This window comes from Onychomys torridus, chromosome 6 (assembly GCF_903995425.1).
Source record: "Onychomys torridus chromosome 6, mOncTor1.1, whole genome shotgun sequence".
In the NCBI taxonomy this organism is placed as follows: Eukaryota; Metazoa; Chordata; class Mammalia; order Rodentia; family Cricetidae; genus Onychomys; species Onychomys torridus.
Genome location: NC_050448.1, coordinates 132,700,570 through 132,723,181, shown reverse-complemented (window position 1 = coordinate 132,723,181; position 22,612 = coordinate 132,700,570). Strand labels below are relative to the sequence as shown.

The window sequence follows — 22,612 nt, the reverse complement described above, 5'->3', positions numbered from 1 at the left end:
AAGCATCTTCAACAAATGGTGCTAGTCTAACTGGATATCTGAATGTAGAAGAATGAAAATAGATCTGTATTTATCACCTTGCACAAAACTCAAGTCCAAGTGGATCAAAGACTTCAACATAAAACCAGATACACTGAATCTGATAGAAGAGAAAGTAGAGAATAGCCTTGAATTCATTGGTACAGGAGACAAGTTTCTGAACAGAATACCAACAGCACAGGCACTAAGATCAACAATTAATAAATGGCATCACATGAAACTGAAAAACTTCTGTAAGGCAAAGGACACTGTCAATAGGACAAAAAGGCAGCCTACAGAATGGGAAATATTTTTTTCCATCTTCACATCAGATAGAGGCCTAATATCCAAAATATATAAAGAACTTAAGAAACTAGATATCAAGAAAACAAATAATCCAATTTAAAAATAGGGTACAAGTCTAAATAGAGAATTCTTAATACAGGAAATCTAAATAGCCAAGAAACATTTAAAGAAATGTTCATAATCTTTAGTTGTCAGGGATATGCAAATAAAACCTACTTTGAGATTCTATCTTATACTTGTCCGAATGGTTACGATAAATTAACACAAGTGACAGCTCATGTTGGTGAGGATGTAGAGTAAGGGGAACAATCTTCCACTTCCTTGTGGAAGTGCAAAATCATACAACCACTATAGAAAGCAATATGGTGGTTCCTCAAAAACTGTGAATTGATCTACCCCAAGACCCAGCTATACCACTCTTGGGCATATACCCAAAGGATGCTCAGTCATACCACAAGGATACTTGCTCATTGCACTATGCTCATAGAGGCTTTATTCATAATATCTAGAAACTGGAAACAACCCAAATGTCCCTCAAGTGAAGAAGGATAAAGAAGATGTGGTACATTCACACAATGGAGTATTAAACAGTTGTTAAAAAATGGAATCATGAAATTTGCACATAAATGGACAGAACTAGAAAAAAATCATCCTGAGTGAAGTAACCCAGACCTAGAAAGATAAACTTGGTATTTACTCACTTAAAAGTTGATATTAGCTGTTAAGTCAATGATAATCATGCTATAACCTACAGGGCCCGAGAGGCTAAGTAATAAGGAGGGCTCTAAGACGGATACATGGATTTGCTTGGAAAGGGAAAATAGAATAGATTTTGTGGGTGGACTGGGTGGGTGTAGATGAGAACAGGAGGGAATCAGAGGAGGGATGGAAGGAGAGAGCACTGGGAGAAACAACTGGAGTAGTAGGTCATTTGGTGGGGGATGATGTGGACCTAGTCCAGTAGAAACTCTCAGAGTTCTATGAGGGTGATCTGTGGTGGCACTGTGTTCCCTGAAATATTGTGCACCCTAACAAACTTATCTGGGGTCAGAGACAAAACAGCCACAATATTAAACATAGAGGATAGGCAGTGGTAGCACACGTCTTTAATCCTAGCATTCCAGAGGCAGAAATCCATCTTTTCAAGGATTTAGCCAAGCATGGTGACTCATGACTTTAATCCCAGAAAGCAAGCCTTTAATCCCAGGGAGTGATGGTAGAAAACAGAAAGGTATGTAAGGCGTGGAGGACCAGAAACTAGAAGCATTTGGCTGGTTAAGCTTTTAGGCTTGAGTAGCACAGTTCAGCTGAGACCCATCCTGCATGAGGATTCAGAAGCTTCCAGTCTGAAGAAACAGATCAGCCGAGGAACTGGTGAGGTGAGGTAGCTGTGGCTTGTTCTGCTTCTCTGATTTTCCAGCATTCATCCCAATAACTAGCCTCAGGTTTGATTTTACAAATAAGACTCTTTAAGATTCATGCTACAGTGATCTTAGTGAGGATGCCTAGTAATGGAGCACCTGGAGCCTGAACTGGCCATCCTCTATAGCTAGGCAAGACTTCCAGAGGTAGGATTGGGACACCAACCCAGGCACAAAACCTTTGACCTATAATATGTGGTGATATTGCATTCCCCAATATATTGTGCATCCTAATAATCTTATCTGGGGTCAGAGAACAGAACAGCCACTAGATAGACATAGAGGCCAGGCAGTGGTGGCACACACACCTTGAATCTTAGCATTCCAAAGGCAGAGAGATCCATCTGGATCTCTGTGAGTTCAAAGCCACACTGGAAACAGCCAAGAATGGTGACACATGCCTTTAATCCCAGGAAGTGATGGCAAGAAGCAGAAAGGTATATAAGGTGTGAGGACCAGGAACTAGATAGAGCCTGTTAAGCTTTTAGGCTTTTGAGCAGCAGTTCAGCTGAGATCCATTTTTGGATGAGGACTCAGAGGCTTCCAGTCTGAGGAAACAGGACTAGCTGAGGAATTGGTGAGGTGAAGTTAGATGTGACTTGTGTTCTGTCTCTCTGGTCTTCCAGCATTCACCCCAATACCTGGTCCTCTGTTTTTATTAATAAGACCTTTTAAGATTCATGTTGCAATAATCTGTCTTGCCTGCAAGATAAGGTGAGGTAATGGTAGTGCAGAACTTGTGGGAGTGGCCAACCAAGAGACTCCTCCACCTTGAGGACCATGCCTTATAGAGGGATCCCACACCTGACAATGCCTAGATGGCCAGGAATCAGAGGTTGGATAGCCCAGAAACCTAGGAAACAATCAAACATGACTGGAAAAACCCACCTACCCCTCCACCCAACCAACAAACCAATCAACCAATCAAAACAAGCAAAAACAAAAATACATCAATGAAATTATTCCTAATGATATTTTGTTATATTTATAGATAGGTGCCTATTGCAATTGTCATCCAAGGGACTACCACCTGCAGCTGATAGACACAAATTCAGAGACCTACAGCCAAACATTAGGTGGAGAGAAAACACAAGTTGGAGATCTCCACTGGGTCTCTACCCTTGGAGCTTGGGAGCCCAGTGGAAGAGGGGGAGGAAGAAATATAGGAGCCAGAGGGATTGAGAACACCTTTGCCTTAATGCATCTCATACTTCCCACCATGGTGGTCTGATGCCTTGCAAATGTTGAAACCATGTAGGCTGTCCTATCAGATATCTTGTCACAAGGAGGAAAGTAATTATGTGTAAGGCCCCTGTTGGGTGATCAAATTCCATAAATGCTTATTTAACATGGAAAATATTTGAATGTCATTTTGCACCATGAATAATCTTCTCTTTGTGTAACAGAGGTGAAAGTAATTGTCTAGGGGATTGCTGAATTAATTCCTTTCCACAAAGAACTGAAATGCCATTAAAAGAGCTCACAGTAAGGAGAAAGGGAAGCAACAGCTTTACCGCTTCCAGATTGGAGAGGCCCAAAACCAGAAGTCCCTTAAATGGGCTATGCTGGCTTGGGTATTTTATTAGGGTCCTTGGGTCCTCCCCTTTCCCCGCATTGGCCTTTTGGGAACAAGAAGTCAGCATTTCAGGGAGCCTGCTTTCACTTTCTGTGTTCCTCTACGACCCCTTCATTTAGGCATTTTGGAATGTTCAAAGTAGAAAATATTAAGTCATATTTTCAAATGAGCACCATTTAGATTTCCCATCATCCAGAATTATCACTAGGACTTCTGACTTGAAGCCAATCTTTCATTCCTATGTATTTTTATTCTTATTTAGCATTGCTTCACATTGTTAAAAAAATTCATATTATTAGAGATTTCAATTTATCATCACTATATTGTAGATAATCAATGAAAAATTATTTTCCTTTTTGAACACATTTTCAAATTTTTCTACATCAATATAATCTGTGATATATCACATTATTTGAATTTCATGGGTGCATGAGCTTAACTCAGGTGGCTTGAGTAGTTTTTCAGGTAAAAAATCTAGTAGTCATTCCATTATCCACTTCATTAGGGAATTCAGGATTAGATTTCAGATGTGCTGATTTTTATTCCTGTGATCATCCTTCTCTATTGTTCTATTGTTCATATAAATAATTTAAAGTCATAAACAGCAGCAATGAATTCTCTGTGTAGTTCCTGTGTTTATAATAACCCATCTTTGTTAATCTACTTTCTAAAATAATTTTTTAAGTCTAGATACCCTAACAACAAGGCTACACAATGAAAATAGGCTTTGTTGATAGGTGTGTGACAGAGGCAATGGATACATTTTTGCCTTAGTTGCTCAGTTTCTTTATCTTGGTGAATGAAGGATAGAAAAATCATTTGTCAAAGAGCACATCCTTCTAAATTATCCAGATTAGCCCAAGTGTTTATGTCTACCCATTTATTTTTGCTCATTGAGAAGAAATGTAACTTAAGTAGGATTAACATTTTATGGCATTTATTTAGTTCTTGAGTTGACTGACAAGCCTATTAATGTATTCCATGAGCCTTATTACTGTAATTGGAAAATGGCCCACATGCCAATCAACTTATAATAAGTAATTATGTTCATAAATACTGTAAAATTATTAGCTTTTAATTTCATCTCATGACATAACTTCAAAACAGTTGCATGGATTTTTTATTTCTAAAGGAACAAAATATACTGACAAGAATTCAGCAAGCACATTCTTAACTGCTCAGAAGTTCATGATCATCAGATGACCTTCAGAAACTATCTGAGAAGGCTTGCAATTTTTTAAAAAGTGCTTAGCAGTGTAAAACAGCTTCTGCAATAAAAAGTTGAAAAGAAACACCTAGGGAATTAAGCAGATGCTAGAAAAGGATATGTATCCTACTGTCCAGTTTACATGTGGAGATGTGACATGGGGAGAGAGAGAATGAAATCAGGATGCATTTCATATTGAGAAATACAGCATAGAAACCTACAGGTTTTAAAGGACACTCCAATGTCACATCTTGACTGGCTCATACATTGTCATACAAATACTTTCTCTTAGTAAGAAAGGCTTGCCATCCCCCCCCCCCTACTTTTTTAAATTCAGATAAGAAGGAAAAGAAGGGGAGAGATTATGAACAGACCAGAAAGGTGTATCTGAGCTCTGCAATTTCATGCCCACTTTAAAGCCAGATAAATCTTTGTCCTCTGGGTTCCTGGGATAATCTATGTAAAAAGATGGACCCTGCGCTGTAGATGCATGTCACTGAAAACCCTGGGCTCAGACAGCCGTCCCACAGAAAACAGGTAGAATCCTGTGAAAACATTACTTTGAAGAACACTTATCACCATATGGAAAACAAAATCTACAATCTAGTGATTTGGTTTTCATTGTAAACTGTCTCCTTAGAGCAAATTATGTAAGTAAGAAGTTTAATGACCATGACTGAAATATTTTATAATAATTAAAGTTGTTCTTGCATTGAGGTTCTTATGTTATATGAGGGAATAGCCATCAGTTAGGAAGATTAGAGATCAACACTGTCATATAGATAACCCATAAACTAAATTCAAATCAGGCCTTGACTTACTGAAGGAGAAACTTGAAGATAACAATACCAACTCTCCCATTTAACTCCATCAGGCACCAAGTGCCCATGGGTGCTGTAGAATAGAATATTTGTTTAACTAAGTAAAGATGGGTTACATTTGTTTGTGTTGCAGAATAATTGTAGTTGCTTTGTCTATGCTTCATTTGTTTAATTATATAAAGATGTGTGTTGCTATTTTACCTTGCCTGCCTAAGGCACCTGAATGGTCTAATAAAAAGCTGAATAGCCAATAACTAGACAGAGGAGGAATAGGCAGGGATGGTGGACATAGAGAAAAGGGAAGCCAGCCAGCTAGCTGGGGCCAGTTAGACACAGAAGAGGCAGGAAAGCAGGATGGACACAGTACACAGATAAGGTTTCAGGCAGCAAATAGACTAACACAATGGGTTAATTTAAGTTAAAAAAAGAGATAACTAGAAACAAGCCTAAGCTAAGGCTGAGAATTCATAATTAATAACAAGTCTCTGTGTCATGATTTAGGAGCTGGTTGGCAACCCAAAGAGAAATCCTGCTACATTTGAGTAGGCCATGTCATGATTCATTTTGTTACTATGTTGACTCATGGTTATCACAGCAGCATTTTGAGATCCAGAAAGCAAAATATTTTCATGCACCCAAAACATATAAAACTTAAGGACCAGTACATTATTTAGTGCAAAACTACACATTTTCATCCTTCTCAGATCATGGTCATATGTTTTCTTGAAATATACTTGCATTGACAAACCTGGGCTCTCACAGTTAAGTATGAAAGGGCAAAAAATACATATTTACAGATTACTAGTTGACTTGCACTGTTATCTGTTGAAGTCCAATCAAACAAAAGGCACTGGGAAATACCTTTCCAAATATTCCGTGTCTGTATCTAACGAATTATTCTGGAATGCTACATTTTGCGTTGTCACTCAAATGCAGGTGGAGAGTCATTATGTAGGAAGGTTGGGGGAGGTAGCTTTTAGAGTTACCACCCACAATTCACAAGGCTGTCACTTTTCAACTTATCTTCTCTGGGTTTTTAAGTATTTATTTTAATGTATCAATTATGGGTTCTCCAAGATTTATTTCAGAGATGACTCAAGGGAAGATATGTAATATATCATATACAAAAATCATAATGTGGCATTAATGGCCATCACTTGTTCTTGTAAGTGGGGATTCCTGGATCTAAATAGTCATTATCCTTTAATGGAATCTAGAAGATAATTCAGAGGATAATGACAACATGTTGAATACTGGTAGTTTTCTGTGAGTCATCTCAATATTAGTATTAAATATTTCACACACAAATTTTCACAAGGAGCCTCCTGCAAACATATAAAGTACAGATTTTTGGTATCTTAATAGAGATTTCAAGCTCAGCCCTCTCCTGCAGTTTATCAGGAAACACTCACCTTGCACAGTAAGGTGAACCTGCATTGTCCTTGGTGTGTGTTGGGTCTGCACAGAACAGGTGTATGGGCCATCATCTGTCACATCAACATTCTGTATCTGGAGGCTGTAGTCTCTTTTATTCAATGTGGAAATGGAAACTCGAGGATCCACTGACCACTTGTCACCTCCAGCAAAAATGATACTTGACCTGTTGAGCCAGGCACCCTTTGAAGCTCCATCCTCCAAGTAACACCTAAACAGGGAGGGAGTGGAAGGGGGGATAGCAAAGGAGGGAGGAAAGGAAGATGGGGAGGGAGGAAGCAGGGAGAGAGGGAGGGAAGGAGGGAAAGAGAGAGAACTGTTAATCTAAATGAGAATGAGTAACATCATCTTTGTTCTGTGTATCCTTTCCACACAGTGAATATCAGTAGAGCATCAGATGTAACATCATATATTCCAGAGATGTGAAGCTACTGATGCTCACCCATCCTTTATGCACTGTGTTCTGATGCACAGTACAATTCTCAGTACTTATGAAATTTATTGTGCATGTGTATGCCTGTGTTTCAGTTCAGAGCCTAACTCTCATCCCATTCTCTTCATTTATATAATGATTACTAAATATAAATAAAGTCCACACACTTTTACATAAAATAACACTTCTCTGACACTATAGGAGTAGAAGAGGTCTGAGCAAGACAGCTTTGAGCTGGTCTAGCTCTGTATAAAATGTACCAGCTATAGAAAGCATAAGAGCACCACAGAACTGATAATCCTAAGAAAATCTGCCAAGTAGCAAGCTTGTAAAAATCTATTATGACCTTCAATTTTCAAGATATAAGCTACTTTTACCAAATGGCTGCTGTCATCAGTGTTTGGCTGACACTAGACTTTAGTGACAAAACTGTGTTGTCTTTTCAATAAAGTGTCAACTAGTTTTATTTTTTTTCCCCATGAGACATTCACTTATCAACAAACTGTTATAAGACCCCTATTTTATGGCTGGAAATGTGCTTGTTTTTTGTTTTCTAGAAGTTGTCATCTGGTAACAAAAACAGGCAAGCAGGGTTGTTTTTGTGTGTGTGTGTGTGTGTGTGTGTGTGTGTGTGTGTGTGTGACTATAGAGAGGAGAGGATATGTAGATGAAATCAGACAAGGGGCATGAGAAATTTGGGATTCTCAGGCCCAAACAGGGGTGTCAAGGATGGATATACCAACAGTTTTTGGAAGACGGGCTATCTGAGATGTACAGAGGGGTGTGGAAGTCATGGGTCATAAGGTGAAAGCCAGCTTCACAGAAATGTAAATACGCAAAGGTGTGGAGTAGGAGAGAAGAACAATAGGACTGTAGAGACAATCTGGAGATGGCCAATGAGAAGAAGCGTGATGGTGCATCATATGGTGAATCCTGAAGCCAGTTACTCCAAGTGAGACTCTGGAACAAGCCTTAGAAACACAGTCCTATGTTCAATAGTAGGCAGCAGGATGAGACAGGAACAGAAGGCTAAGGTCATACACCAGTGATTTTGCTGAGGCCTGAAATTCAATGTTTCATTTTGAAAAAGTTCTGTTACAAATTAAAGACTAGTTTTCTTAAATGAGTACAAAGCACTGCTACTGAAGGGGAACACATGCATCCAAACAGTCTGACAGCATTTCCACAGAACACCTTGGGGGACTGAACACAAGAGTCTGAGATTGCTACAAAATTGCAAGCTGAAGGCAACTGGCAGCCACTACCAAGTTTATGAAACTAATCAGGGGTGAACAAGGAACAAGGTTCCAGAAGAATCTAATTTGCAGTCAGCTTCCCCATCTACAGAATCCAAAGTGGTAGGGGTTGTAAAGGTCATTTTTTAATTGAAAAGCTTTTCCTTATGTATTTAATGAAGAAAATAAAACCTCTTTAATGCTATAATTAAACAATTGCAGTGTGTTATTAATTCTTAATAGTATACAGAAAGAAGATAGAGGGAACATATTTCTCATTAAACGAGATCATATCCATGCTGGTGTCAGATTGAACTCTCTACATTTATTAAGTGGATCCATCAAGTGCTCCTTGTGTGACCTCTGCATTCCTTGCATTTATATAATAGGGTGCTTAACACAGCCCTAGAGGCTATGGCTTGCAACACCCTTTATCCCTAGAAAATGAATCGAGATGTCAAGGTTCAAAGAGTTCCCCAAGATATGGCATTGGTGGGTGGCAGGATTGCATTTGCAATCAAATCTTTTTTTTTTTTTTTTTTTTTTTTTTAATATACATCCAATGCCCTTTCCACAGCAATGCAGATCAAAGACTTAAAAATTTCAGAAATGGAAAGATGATTAGAATGTTGCAGATGTTACTGCGAGTAATTTCTTATTTACTGAACGTGACAGATTGCTTAACCTGTCTATTCTAAAGGAAGCAGAAAATTAATTAGGGATGGGTATTTTGCATGGAAGTCTGATTTGGTGACTCTTGCTGGGCAGTTCCCTTTCTCTAGAGACAGGCAAAGCTTTGCTTGCATCTGGGGTCAAGGGGACTTCCCACATTAGCTGGCACATCTAGTCAGAAACTTCATCCCTTGTTTTGGTGCCACAGAGGACACCACAGAAAAACAGACTGGCCTTTGCCAAGGAGAACAGGGAAATAAGGTTCTGTTGTATGTCCTCGGCCGGAAGAGGAACTGTCCATAACTATCATTGGCTCCAACCCAGTGTTCTGTAGGGCACATGATTAGGAAATTGTTCAAATGAGAATCAGATAAAAATACAGATTTTGATCAGTTCCATGCATTTCTACCCCTTTCTTCTCAATCACACTTAATAGAGCTTCAGCAACTAAAATTATGGAATGTGGAATTTTACAAATTGGGTATAATCAGGCTTAGGCACAGCATGGGGCTTTCTAGAGCCAAAGGATGTGGGTATAGAATGTTTGTAGCTTTAAGGTTAAGGCAATGGTTGCATGAAATCCATTAGGGAGGCCAAGTCCATACACACACACACACACACACACACACACACACACACACACACTTGTATATATATTTTGTTATTTTTAGCATTATTATATGGAATCCTTTAGAATATCAACATTTCCTAGTCAAGCTTGTTTGCATTTGTCCTCCACCAAAGCATTTTCCTTTAAAACACAGGGAGCTATCTGATGTGTTAAGAAATTCACTAGGGAGTGGAAGTACATTAGCTGTGGTGGGATGGGAGTGTCAGCCACATGAGGAACAGTTATAAATACTTACTTTTCTGATCTTTAGGTACCTAAATCTTTTGATGCTGCTGCTACTTTGTTTTATATCTGGAGCCTACAATAAAAATCTCCATTAAACCTGATCTATGTAGGATTCATTTAATGTAAACGGCATAGCACATCCTGATTTGCCCAGAATGGGAAGTGGAAAATATCATTCAAACTATATATCCCTGCCCCCAACACCTGCAGCCAGATCTTTTCTTCCTACAAGACACAGGGAACCTTTAACACTCAAATAAGGTCAAGCTGAGGCTTCCTATTGCACTCTAAAGAAAACATGATTCCCCATGGGTCTCCAACACATGCTGTGTAGGTAGGTCCTCCATGTATTTCTGACCTTGCTGGTTGTGTTGGATGTTTCTCTGTGGCTGTTCCCTGCTGGCCAGGACTGCCTGTCTTGGGAAGTTTACAAAGTTCGTTTATTTCCCAGGGAGTCTCTTCCCTTAGCATTCTCTGTTACTAGTTCCATTGTTTTACTAGTGCGATCACTAAATTATTTGACCTAATAATTGACTATATAACCCATCACTGTTCCAAGCATCATCATTGGACATACTATTTACTTGACTGAATGAACAGAGAAAGATTTGAAGTGATGGGCAGAGGCGGGCAGATAGTATATAAATGTCTAAGCCAGTGGTTTTCAACCTTCCTATTGCTGTGGCCCTTTAATATAATTCCTCATATTGCGGTGATGCCCAACTATAGAATTACTTTGTTGCTACTTCATAACTGTAAATTTTGCTTATGTAATGAATTGTAATGTAAACATATAGGATATCTGATATGCAAACCCCAAAGGAGTCATGACCCACAGGTTGAGAACTACTGCTCTAAGTGATCACATACTTGAGAATCTGAATTAAGACACAACTGCACTGTTTGACTTGAGGAGTTTTTCCAAAACACAAGATGCTATGCAGAATGTTCCAGACACATTACACTATCAGACTTGTGAGTTGGATGTTTCTATTATCTTTGCTTCACAGATGCAGAGAGAAAGAGACAGACGGCTTTTGACTTAAACAAATGAACCATGGGCCACAGTAACATACCCTGTGGCATTGTGGACAGTTCTGGTTCATTCTTCAGGGATATTCTTGCAAAGGACAGATTGTTAAAGTGAGAACGTTAGGTTGTTAGTGGGATGAAGTAAACCCCATTCATTCTCTGACCAAAACCTGTCATTTTACCTCTCTGTTTGTAGTCTCAGAATCTCTTTGAAGTATAGACAAATAATCCAAATAAAATGCCCTATACTGATACACACACACACACACACACACACACACACACACACACACATATATATATATATATATATATATATATATATATATATATATATAGAGAGAGAGAGAGAGAGAGAGAGAGAGAGAGGATAGCACATCTTTTCTAGAAAAAATGTTTTTCCATTTAAAAGAAAACCTGCTAGACTACTGGCTTTGTCAGGAGATGAAGAAAGAGGGCCCCAAAATACACTCGTCAGCACAAGCTGTGTTAGTGCCACACCAAACAACACACAGAGGCTTACATTCCCAGTCAGTCATCTGCATATTTCTTATTCACAGTGACAAACATCTGGATATTGGAAAATGTACAAAAACTAGCTTGCAATATTTCACTTTGCTTCACAGTTGTTAATTGTACAAACCCAGGCTGAGGAAGGCAATTCTTCCTTCCTCTGAACTCTTTCAGGAAGCTTCCTTGTAGCTAGCTGTTAAGAGAGGAATCTCCAGGCTGGCTGGGTATGAAATCCTAGCGGATCCCACTGGTGTAACAATTCTAACAGATTCTTCTGGAGATACCAACCTCATGGGGATCAAATCCTGAAGGCTGACTCAGGGAGCTCACAGGAAATTAGCTTAATATGCTGTTTATTACTTTCTAAAATTCTGCTAAGGAAAAATCCTGTTGCTGCTGAAGAACAACTTTGCAAACTTAGGTCTTTAATCCTGTTTCACAGTGTCATGATGAGGCTTCCCATCACATGGTCCCATGTAGGAAAGCCGACCAGCTCTGTGAAGACAGGTCAGTTTCCTCACAATGTGTTGATTAATGAGGGCATCTACTAAAGACACTAATTAATGAAAGAAAGAAGGAACAATTCTCTCCAATTCAAATCTAAGCTATGTGAAAATGACTTTCTAATGAAAGGGTATACCAGTTAACTACACCATAATCTTTGCTATAACATAGAATTCCTGCCACATAAACATCTCCCTATGTCTTAATCACAAAGTCCATGTGTCAGAGAATTTTCAAAGGCATACCAAAAATTTCAGAAACCTATAAAATCTCTATGTAACCTTTCTCACATGCAACCATATTTTAATTAAAACTAAAATAAATTAATGAAAAAAGAATGTCTTGATATTATGGCAACTGGGCCAAACTGGAGTAAGGGAAATAAAAAGGAAAAGAAATACAATAAATTCTAACCTCATTCCTATTTTAAAGGCATCCTTTTCCTAATGTCTTTCAAAATCACATATCTGTATGTTCATGTAAGGTTATACATGTCTGTTTATCTATCTATGCAGAATTTACTTCTAAATTATCTAGAATGCAATTCTTAGACAATAAAATCACAGAGTTGGTTGTGGATTTTGAGATTTCTACAACTGCTCTCTGACATCACCAAGTGACAGATACTTTTCTAAGCATATTAGGTTTTGTTTTTTTTTTTTTCTTTTTTTCATTAAGATCTGACAAGTCCTTGAGGTATTTAGGTCTAGCCAAACATTACCATACCATTATGTTCATTTACAATGAGTAACATAGTCACAGAGCCAGCAAGTGACTTGTAGGTGGCATGCACATCGAAATTTGTGATGCATAAAAGCACCATTAACACAACACATGCATATTAAGTCTCCAGTCCCATACTTAGTCTTGTTGATGGGATCTGCACACTTATTGTTCATGGGAATTATACCACATTAGCAATGTGCTTGCTTTTCCTATAGTATCAGGAAAGAAAAAAATATACACTTACACCAATAACATTGATTTCTTGTTCTGTGAAAGAAGAAAATTTATCTCCTATATATTTTATTCAAGATCTTCTTTGTGATAATCTTTTAAGTATAGATGAGCAAAGGATTGAAAGCCACCACCTACAAGTAAAAGCAAATTTCCAAATGTCTGAACTGTTTCCCATTATACATTAGAAGTGAACATGACAAAAATAAAATTTTGCCAGTTTTTCTGGATTTTATTTCATTGAGAACTCTATATCTCAATATTCCCTAAAAGTCTATTTTAAAAATGATGAGAAAATAGATTTATAATCTTCTGTATCATTGAAATGTAGAATTTAATCTGCTTATAGATATTTTGCAGGTAAGCCTGTGTTACCGTATTTCAGAATTTTAAGTATTTAGAGGATTACTGAAGTTTTACTATGTATTAAACCAGATTTCCAAATATTCAATCTATGTTCACCTAGAATTAACCCACATGCTTTTGCAATAACACATATTGATGCATTTTATTTAAATTTTTCTGTGTTTAAAAGTGATAATGCCGATGATTTAAGGGTCATAATGCATTATTTGCAAATAATTAACACAGCATTACCTTCCCTTAAGTAAAATGGCTATAAGTGGTGAGAAAGATGCCTCATGTACTCAAAATAAAGAAATCAGGCAGCTCCCAATGAGCAAATGCATGCTCTTTGATTTTCCACCTGTGACAGAAAGAAGCATCTTGTCCTGATAACAAGGATGTATTTCATCAGGTGGATGGCTACTGTGAGCGAAGACACATAAAGGAAGCCTTGCATATTATCTCATTTGACACTTGCAAACACCCTGAGAAGGGGTCCTAGCAGCCTGTTTTCAGATCTGCATGCACAGGCACAGGAAGTGACCATCTAGAAGGAAGGCCTCACGTACTGGAGAAGCCCGTTCAAAGCTCCTCGTTGCAATGGCTTTAAACAAATCTCATGTCAGAAAACTGTCATTGCCACACTTTAAATTTTGAATTCAGTGAAGCTAGCTTGCTTTCTCCCCACGTGGACTCAAATATGAGATATTCAAATCTGGAAGAGTGTCAAGTCTTTTTGCTAACTGGCAGGTGCTCCAAACCTCTGTGGGGATTTTCATCTGCATTGCTGTCTTCCTGACAGACGCTTGCAGAAGAAATTGGACTTCCACCTCACAAGCTACAATGGGTATGAATGCTGCATTCAAAATGCCTGCAGTAGGGTTTAAGGTACTAGGGGCCGGCAGGGAGATAGAAACCCAGAGAAGGACTGAGATTTAGTTCTGGTTGCTGCCGCTCCAGCCGCCTGTGTGGACCTCACTCCCGAAGCAAGAAGCAAAAGTAGAAGAATCACTTGCAGCAGATTCTCTCACTCCCATCAGACACCTTTGCATCTAAACCATTAGATGAGCTGTAATTGCATATAAATGCCAATAAGACAAGCAGCTTGCTGTGCATGTACAGTCAGACTCTAAAAACCAGCAAGAGAACTCTTCAGTATCTTTGAATATTGATGTTTGAATAACAAAATGAATTCCTTTTTCTCTCCTAAAATTTTTTCAAATAGAAAGTATTCTGAGTACAGATTTCATTTTATAAATAAGAATGGCTCACAGCACAAGTGATTAAAGTCAGCTTTGTAACTGATAACTAAAGGGTCATTAATCCATATTTATCTGTCCTTTCAAGAAAATTAAATAAGCCATAATTCAACATGAGCTAAGTCTTAACATATAAACCATGGGTACCACTCAGAGGAAAAAGTGAGTGTGATTTTCTTTATTATCTCAGACATCTTTCTGTAAACATTTTTAAACTGATAATATTCCCTCCCAAATTTAAAAAAAAAGCTGAAAACAATTCCAAATTTAAAATTTATTAGATATTATTTTTTGACAAAGGCAAACTATAGTCTTTTGCTAACATTGAAGCTCAATCATCTTTCCAATGTTTTAACCCAGAGAAGCCAATTTTCCCTAGTTTTCTCACCTGTGCAATGGGGTTATGAAGTATCTCTACCAGACAATATTGTTATGAGGACTAAGAATGTCAGGATGGAGCCAGGTGTGTGTATGAATACAATTAACTATTGTTATACTGCCTTACTGTTCCTAACTTTAGGCTTCAGAATAAGACAAACACAACTCTATACACTGTAAAAAAAAATGATATAAATATGATTAGAACAAAGGAGGCCATTTATAGAGCAAGACTAGACACCAGGACATTTGCTCATTTCCCTGGGCACAGGTCTGTCTGGTTTACACTTGAGCACACTCCTGAAAGCACTTCTTGTCCTTAACACTCTGAGAAGAGCACTTTCAGTGATTTCCCACCTCCTAAGCTAACTACACAGACAAAGGCACCATTTTACTCTCCTAGAGTTCAAAATTTGCATTAAAGAAAACAGCACCTGGTTTATAACCAATTGTTTTAGGCAAATAATAATGTCTGTAAAGCCTTTATTCACAAAATAGAGATAACATACCATTTAATAAATGACTTCTCATTTGAATGGGATCAGTCTGTAAAAGGAATGAGGTTCTCAAAGTCATGAAGTTAGAAAATGATTTATGAACGTAAGTCCAATGTCAGGCTTTGTGATCTAACTCTTCTTAAACCTCAGGCTATAGTTAGGAACTTTCATTCAGAGAGGGGATGGACAGACAAATCTCAAATACCTTGAGGTGAGCTTAAGAGTTAACTGTTCTTTCTCTTGCTTCTGTGATACACGGCATATGTTTGCAGACTGTGTACAACCATTAACTTGACATTTAGAATGTTTACCCCATCCTTTGGTCTTTTCAAACTTATAACTTCATATGACTATAAGTATGTCCATTTAAAAAATTCTCCTTTTTTTCAGCTGTAGAGCCTCCATGGGACTGTACTAGGCCCTCTGCATAAGCGAAGACAGTTGTGTAGCTAGATCTGCTGAAGGGGCCCCCTGTCAGTAGGATCAGGATCCATCCCTGGAGTATGAGCTAGCTTTTTGGAGCCCACTACCTATGGTGGGACACCTTGCATAGCCTTAAGGCAGGGAGAGGGCCTTGGACCTGCCTTTACTGAGTGTACCAGGCTATGCTGTCTCCCCATGGAAGGCTTTACCTTCTTGTAGGAGGGAATGAGGAGTGGGTTGGGGGAGGGAAGACTGGATAGGAAGGAGGAGGGAAGAGGGGAATCTGTAATTGGTATGTAAAATAAATAAAAAATTTTCTTACTTAAAAAAAATTCTTTTTCTCAATTTAAGTGAATCCAAAGAAATCTGGATAATATTGATTGGATGTTTATTTAACAGCTATTTTAAAAAGTATATAGCTAATTCTAACATCCAAAGGAAATGCTATATTGGTGAAATTATTAAGGCCACTTCACGTAGTTAAAAGGGAAGTTTATTTTGTGGGGTAACTTACAAACGAAGGGATAGGTTGCAGGGTCTGGGAAAGGTATGGTGCAATCCAGTGGTGTTCTCTGGAGAACTCTGCTCGGTCTACCTCCAGTGTCATTAAGAGAGCCTCTCCTCTTGATCCTGGGTCTTCAGGGTCCTCTCTCAGCCCCGCCTTGTAGGCGTGACTGAAGACTCAATGGGGATTGGAATTTCCAGGCCAAGGCTGGAATGGCTACCCACTACATCTCCCCCTTTTGTCTAAATAAGAAGGTTCTATCCTAATACAAGACTATATACAAAGAAATGGTTATCAAATATTGTCCAGGAGTAATGAGGGATAATGACCTAGGTAAGTTGGAATTACAATCAATGCAAACAATATCAAGCAAAAAACACATACTAAAATCCATGGAAGTCTAGAGTGTGGGTAGGTGGCATGTTATAAAGATCATTCCAAAGTGTCTTATCCTAAAGAACCTGAGCCTAATACTTAATATATTATATCTAAGAATACACACACACACACACACACACACACACACACACACACACACACACAAAGTTGTAACTATAACTGCTAGGCTTCAACCTCATCAAAGACCTGAGAAGGAATATAATAATACCTGAGAAATGGTAGAAGGATGCAAGCAACTTTTGGGAGTCTTGCAAGAGTAGACAGAGAGAGCTGGCAGCCTGGACAGTCACTTAATGTTACTCTATAAGTTGCCATGTGGCTTGTAGCTTACCAGTACCTTACATCTTTCTTGTCATGGCAGTGGCTGGCAGTGTCTCTCTACCCAGCCTTCCACTTGCCACAATTCTCCTCCTCTTGTCCTGCCTACTCTATCCTTCTTGCCTGGCTACTGGCCAATTAGCACTTTATTTATTTTAACCAATCAGAGCAACACATTTGACATACAGAACATCCCACAGCAATGCTAGATGGTTTATTTTTTGCCTCAGACTGAAATGACTTCCATTTTTAACACATAATTCATTACTAATTTAATTTTTTGGTATTTTACATCTTTTACTGATATCCTATCTTGTCTTCTCTAAAATTAAATACATAAGCTGGCATGAAAATAACTCTGTGATCATAAAAATATAAGACAATATTGCAAGTAAAAAATTAATGTCTTATTATTAATAGTATGGGACTAATCAAAGCAAATATATTATGGTAAATATTTATTAAGTTTATTTGTGCTTTAAGAAGTTAATAATGTTTGTGTTAATGAGAATATTTATCTAGATACATGGAAAAAAACCCTAAATTTTGCTTATGCAAAAAAGGGCTCAGAATTAAATCTTCCTAGATTTTACATTTGTTATTTGGAAACTAGGAGAAAACCTGCTTTTAATAAATCTCTGGCTATGCGTAAACGTGCATTAATACTTCTCACACCTTCTACCTCCTAAAAGCAATGAAGTAACAACTCTGTGATTGGTGTCCGTTGAATCACGGGAGCTGCTCTACCCGCTGAAGATCCCATTGAATATTCAAATGTATTCTTGCCAAAATTATCCATAGTAAAATGCCTCACAGCCTAGGGTATTTACTATCTTCTTGTTCTTATTCTTTTTTGTTTGTTTGTTTTGTTTTTCTAGACTGGTTTCTCTGTGTAGCTTTGGAGCCTGTCCCAGAACTCTCTCTCTGTAGACCAGGCCGGCTTGGAACTCACACAGATCTGCCTACCTCTGCCTCTGCAGGACATGTACCACCACTGGCTTGGCTCTCTCACCCTTAGTATCTTAAGTAGTCTCTGCTACATGTCAACTTGTTTGTCTGGCACCAGAATCTGAGACTTGACTCTTCCTGCTGCAGAGGTTTTATGAAACGTGACTTTGCATAACACGTGGGAGCATGAGTTGCCACTCACAGGTAGATTTCCAGGTGGGCTCTACAATTTAGGGCCAAACCTACCCTTTGCCTTTTCCCCTGCAGTCCTCGGCAAGGTGCCCACACCTAAGAGCATTTGGCATTCAGGGCATGCTAGGTTCTTTTTCTACTTTTTTGCTGTCTGTATATTTGCCTCCAGACTTCCTCCTTTTAGGGTTTAGTTTCTGCCTACACAGGTGGTTAAAGAGCCATGTGTGGGAATCTCTGTGATGTCTACCCACAGACCAAAGCTGTGCCCAGCGACACTGTGAATGGGAAGCACAGTAACCTACTATTCACACCATTCTGAGTTAAGCTTGTGCTGAAAGTTGCATTTTTCAAAATTAAAACATAACAAATGAGGGTACTGCAGTCTGGGCTGTAACTGCCTATGCTCCAGCTATTAAGACTCATCTATTTGGATTTATATTTGATTCAGGCAATGTGATTTTTTTGTTTTCCCTATGACCTCAAAATACTGCACTTTGGAAGAATAGTCTTATAGTTGTGTCCCTCAGGGATCCTACATCGGGGTCAAGGTTCAGTTATTCATGAGAAAAAGGTAAGTTTGTCATTCAATGTCTTCATGTTCACCCTCTTTCCTTGCTAAACACACTGATAATCACTTTCAGCATAATTTATAGTTAGTATAACACACATTGGAGGAATGTAATTAACTGTAAAACGGCAAATAAATGATAAGTCAGGGAAGAACAATGAAAATGGTAGGCTTTTTAAAAATAAAAACTACAAAACATTGTTACTTAAATTGAAATTCTTTTTCCTTTGAAATATTCTTATCTTCAAATGCTGTTTTATTGTTGAGCTGGTTTCCAATGTAAAAGGTCCCATACTATATTCTCAACAATTCTCTACCTCGGTCATTAATCTCTCCTGGGAAGCTGTCAGAATCCTTTATTAAAATCGAAATATACTATATCCACTTTTCTTATCTTTCACAGTTTGTTATTTTGAGCAGCCTGGCAAGTTGGTTAAGCACAAACTGTAGTGTAAAATCATGTTAGGAATACAGCCACACTCCGATTCTGTTACTACACCCATGATGGTTTCTATGGTCGATACCAACGATGCAGGTCTATTGTTTCTTGCTTTTTCTTGTCTCCTGGGCTCCTTCATTCATGATTTTGTTCTAATTCAAAGGACTCCATGGATGCCAAACTGTTTAGACACATTTATCTTTTTTTCCGTCTCTAATTGGCCTCTGTAATTATGAGCCCTTGGAAGACATAATTGTATTTTCTTCTCCTTTTTCCCCATTAAATCATTAGTTAATAATCTATATATGTTCAGGATTTCTGATCAGCTGTGTCCAATTCTTTCAAGGCCTACCTTCTTTTTTTGTGTATCAAGTTCAAAGGAGGGGAGGGATAGGTTATAAAATACAGACTTTATGGACAGCTAATATATTTTAAAGAGGTATTTTATTGAGTTATAAGTAAATGGATGGATGAAATTTTCATTTTAAATACACACTAGTCCAATAATTAAAGGAAATGGATTTTGGCAGACTATACTTTTGATTTTGCCAAATGCCAAATTGTCTTACACATAATGGGAAACATTTGCTTGCCATCTTTAGCAATGGCCGAAAGTCATCATTATCTAGCAGATGCTGTGTGGCTGTGGCAAGATGAGTTGGTCATCACAGTGAGGATCTGTGTGCAGAGATGGTCAGACTCCATTTTCATACTTAAACAGAGAAAACAGGGTAAATCCGACGTACTTTTCTAATCTCACAAAGAAACAAGCATATTTCAAAATGAATGAAATTGCTCTCTGAATTCATTCCCACTTCAATTCCCTCAAGGACTTTCCTTTTGAGCTCTATGTGAAGAGACCAGAAAATTAAAAGAAATAAGAACACATTTTATTTCCAATATACTGGCAATCTTAAAAGAGATTAAGCAAAATATCCCATATGACCACCATGATGAAAGAAGCATCCTAAGGTGTTCCATGGTTGATGAGCACCAGGAAGATAGCTCATTTGTCATGGCAACAGAATGAGAAAAACTCACTAGAGAATGAACCAAGTGAGGTGGCTTATTGCAGGTAGGGATCACTTCCAGAAATACAGATGGGTGTGTAACAGTGAGGGACCGACGGGAGCACAGAAGAAGGGAGTGGGAAGGGAGATTGTGTGATTGCAATATGAGTGCACAGGATGGTGGGGGGGGGAGGAACCAGTGTCCAAAACACTTCTGGGGGCGAAAGCTGGATGCCTGCACATGCCACAGGCTTAAAATTCTTTCAGTAGGCAATGACATGATGATGTTTTCATAACAGATAAGGGACAGTCTTGAAAAGCACTTATAAAGACAGTTTTTAAAAAGTATATCATAGAAATGGGACAGTAAACCAAATGAAATTTAAATTTTATAAATCAATAAATGTCATATTATTGTCTGTTTTCTATGCTTAAAGAAAAGAAGTCTCCAGAGCTATAAGGAACTTCCCCAGTATAGGAGAACCACAATATGTTCATGTTGTGGATGATTTCTTCACCCACCTGACCAGCCATGCATTCATCTACCCACCCATCCATACATATATTCATGGCTACACTTATCCATTCAGTCATCAATCTATCTACTCACACATACATCTATCTATCCAGTTATCCATCAATCATTATTCATTCATCCTCTATCTACTTAACCACTCATCCATCATGCATGCATCTATTCATCTACCCACCTGTCTACCTACAAATACATCCATTCATCCATTCATTCAGGCATCCATCCATCCACCTGTTGTATTATTATTTTTACCAACAAATTACTTAAATCTGATGAAGTTGAAATTATCCCAGAAAAACTAGGAAGTCACAGAATAAGGAAACATATAGGCCTAAATGTATCATAAGAATATCTCATTGAAACAGTATAACTTACACAGGTCCACATACAGTCTACTATGAAATTAGGATTTTAAAAACAATTGACTTAGAAGAAATGTGATCATTTCTGCCAACAATCCCTTTGTCAACAACAATACATTTAAAGAAGCAAAGGTTAGAAAGTCATAGTCAATATCCAATGGTTAGTCCTGAAAGCAGATAGAGGTCTTTCCAATCAGCCATATGTAAAAATGCAGAAGACACCAGTGCTCTTTTAGTCAGAATAGGCCAGTGGGGTGGGTGCCAGGCAAAGATAATGGCTTTCTTCTAAAGCATCACCTGTGAGATATGGGTAACATCACCAAAGGAAACTGCCACCTAGTAATTATGGACTCAGCCTTCAGTAAAGAGGAATACATGGGATTGCCTAGCATGGACATTAGCACAGTGCTATTGCATATTAGAAGCTTTAAAATCAGAAACTTGAAGATTCAGCACATTTTATATTGAGAACAGGAAAAGTATTTCAGCACAAAATCCAGGTTTTAAGAAGGCACCCTGCTCCCCAGTGCCTTCTGCGGCACAGAAGCCAGGAGATTGATGGCATCAGCCAGAAGGATTCTTCTTGTGCAAACTACCCAGAGAACTCCCAGGGGACAGGTGACAGAGTTAGAAGGGAGACTTCCAGGAGTGTATAGAAACCAGGTGCAGCAAGAGAAAGACCTGCTATCATCACTTATCAAGCTTAGTCTTTTAAAAAGGAGTAGACTTGTGTACTACATAAGGTTTTAATAGCTTTTCAATCTGGGGTGTTCTCACTGCATCCTAATGTTTCTAAGTTTGCTTCCTCTGGTGTGTTAGTTGTATACAACAGGTATTACTTATAGATAAAACCAGCTGCTGAAATGATCTGTATGGTTTGTAGTATTTGACATCACACATTTCAAAAGTCCTGTTTGCCTTCTGTTGAGTTGACAAGTATCATTTGATTCTTGAGACTTTCATGTTAAAATTTTTGTTAACAGTTTGTTTTCTACAGCTTATATTATTTGTACTAGAGTTCTTTATATTCTAGTTGATATTTTGTTATCAAAATACAGTTAACGAATGTTTTATTCTCCTTTATCTTAGCTTAGGTATACCTAAGAAGTAGGAAACCATCTGATACCATGGGATCTCTCTGAAGAAGAAGTGCTGCTTTTTGGCTGGGCTACTTTTCAAGCCAGTTCTTTAAATCTGCCTGTCTCTATGCCACAGTGCCAGAATTGCAGGTGCCCACAGCAAGGCAACTGGAGGAATCAAGATGTTAAAAACAAAGCCTATATCAGCACATCTTTGTACACAGTGCAATCATAAACCAATAATAATAATAATAATAATAATAATAATAATAATAATAATAATAAAGCTTCAGTCTGGTACCTGTCAATCACACATGATGCCTGAATAAAAATTATCATCACTTTTTCTAACATTGATTTTATAAAATGT

General features: G+C 38.1%; 1 protein-coding gene across 2 annotated transcripts in view; it reads right to left on the bottom strand.

Moving 5' to 3' along the window:
- The window catches only part of Negr1 (neuronal growth regulator 1), a 771,161-nt gene that overhangs the window by 448,263 nt on the left and 300,286 nt on the right, over nucleotides 1–22,612 (bottom strand). For both annotated transcript variants that reach the window (XM_036190724.1, XM_036190722.1), the window contains exon 2: nucleotides 6,762–6,994. In XM_036190724.1, coding sequence (XP_036046617.1) covers nucleotides 6,762–6,994 — 233 coding nt within the window. The remainder of the gene's footprint in view (nucleotides 1–6,761; nucleotides 6,995–22,612) is intronic.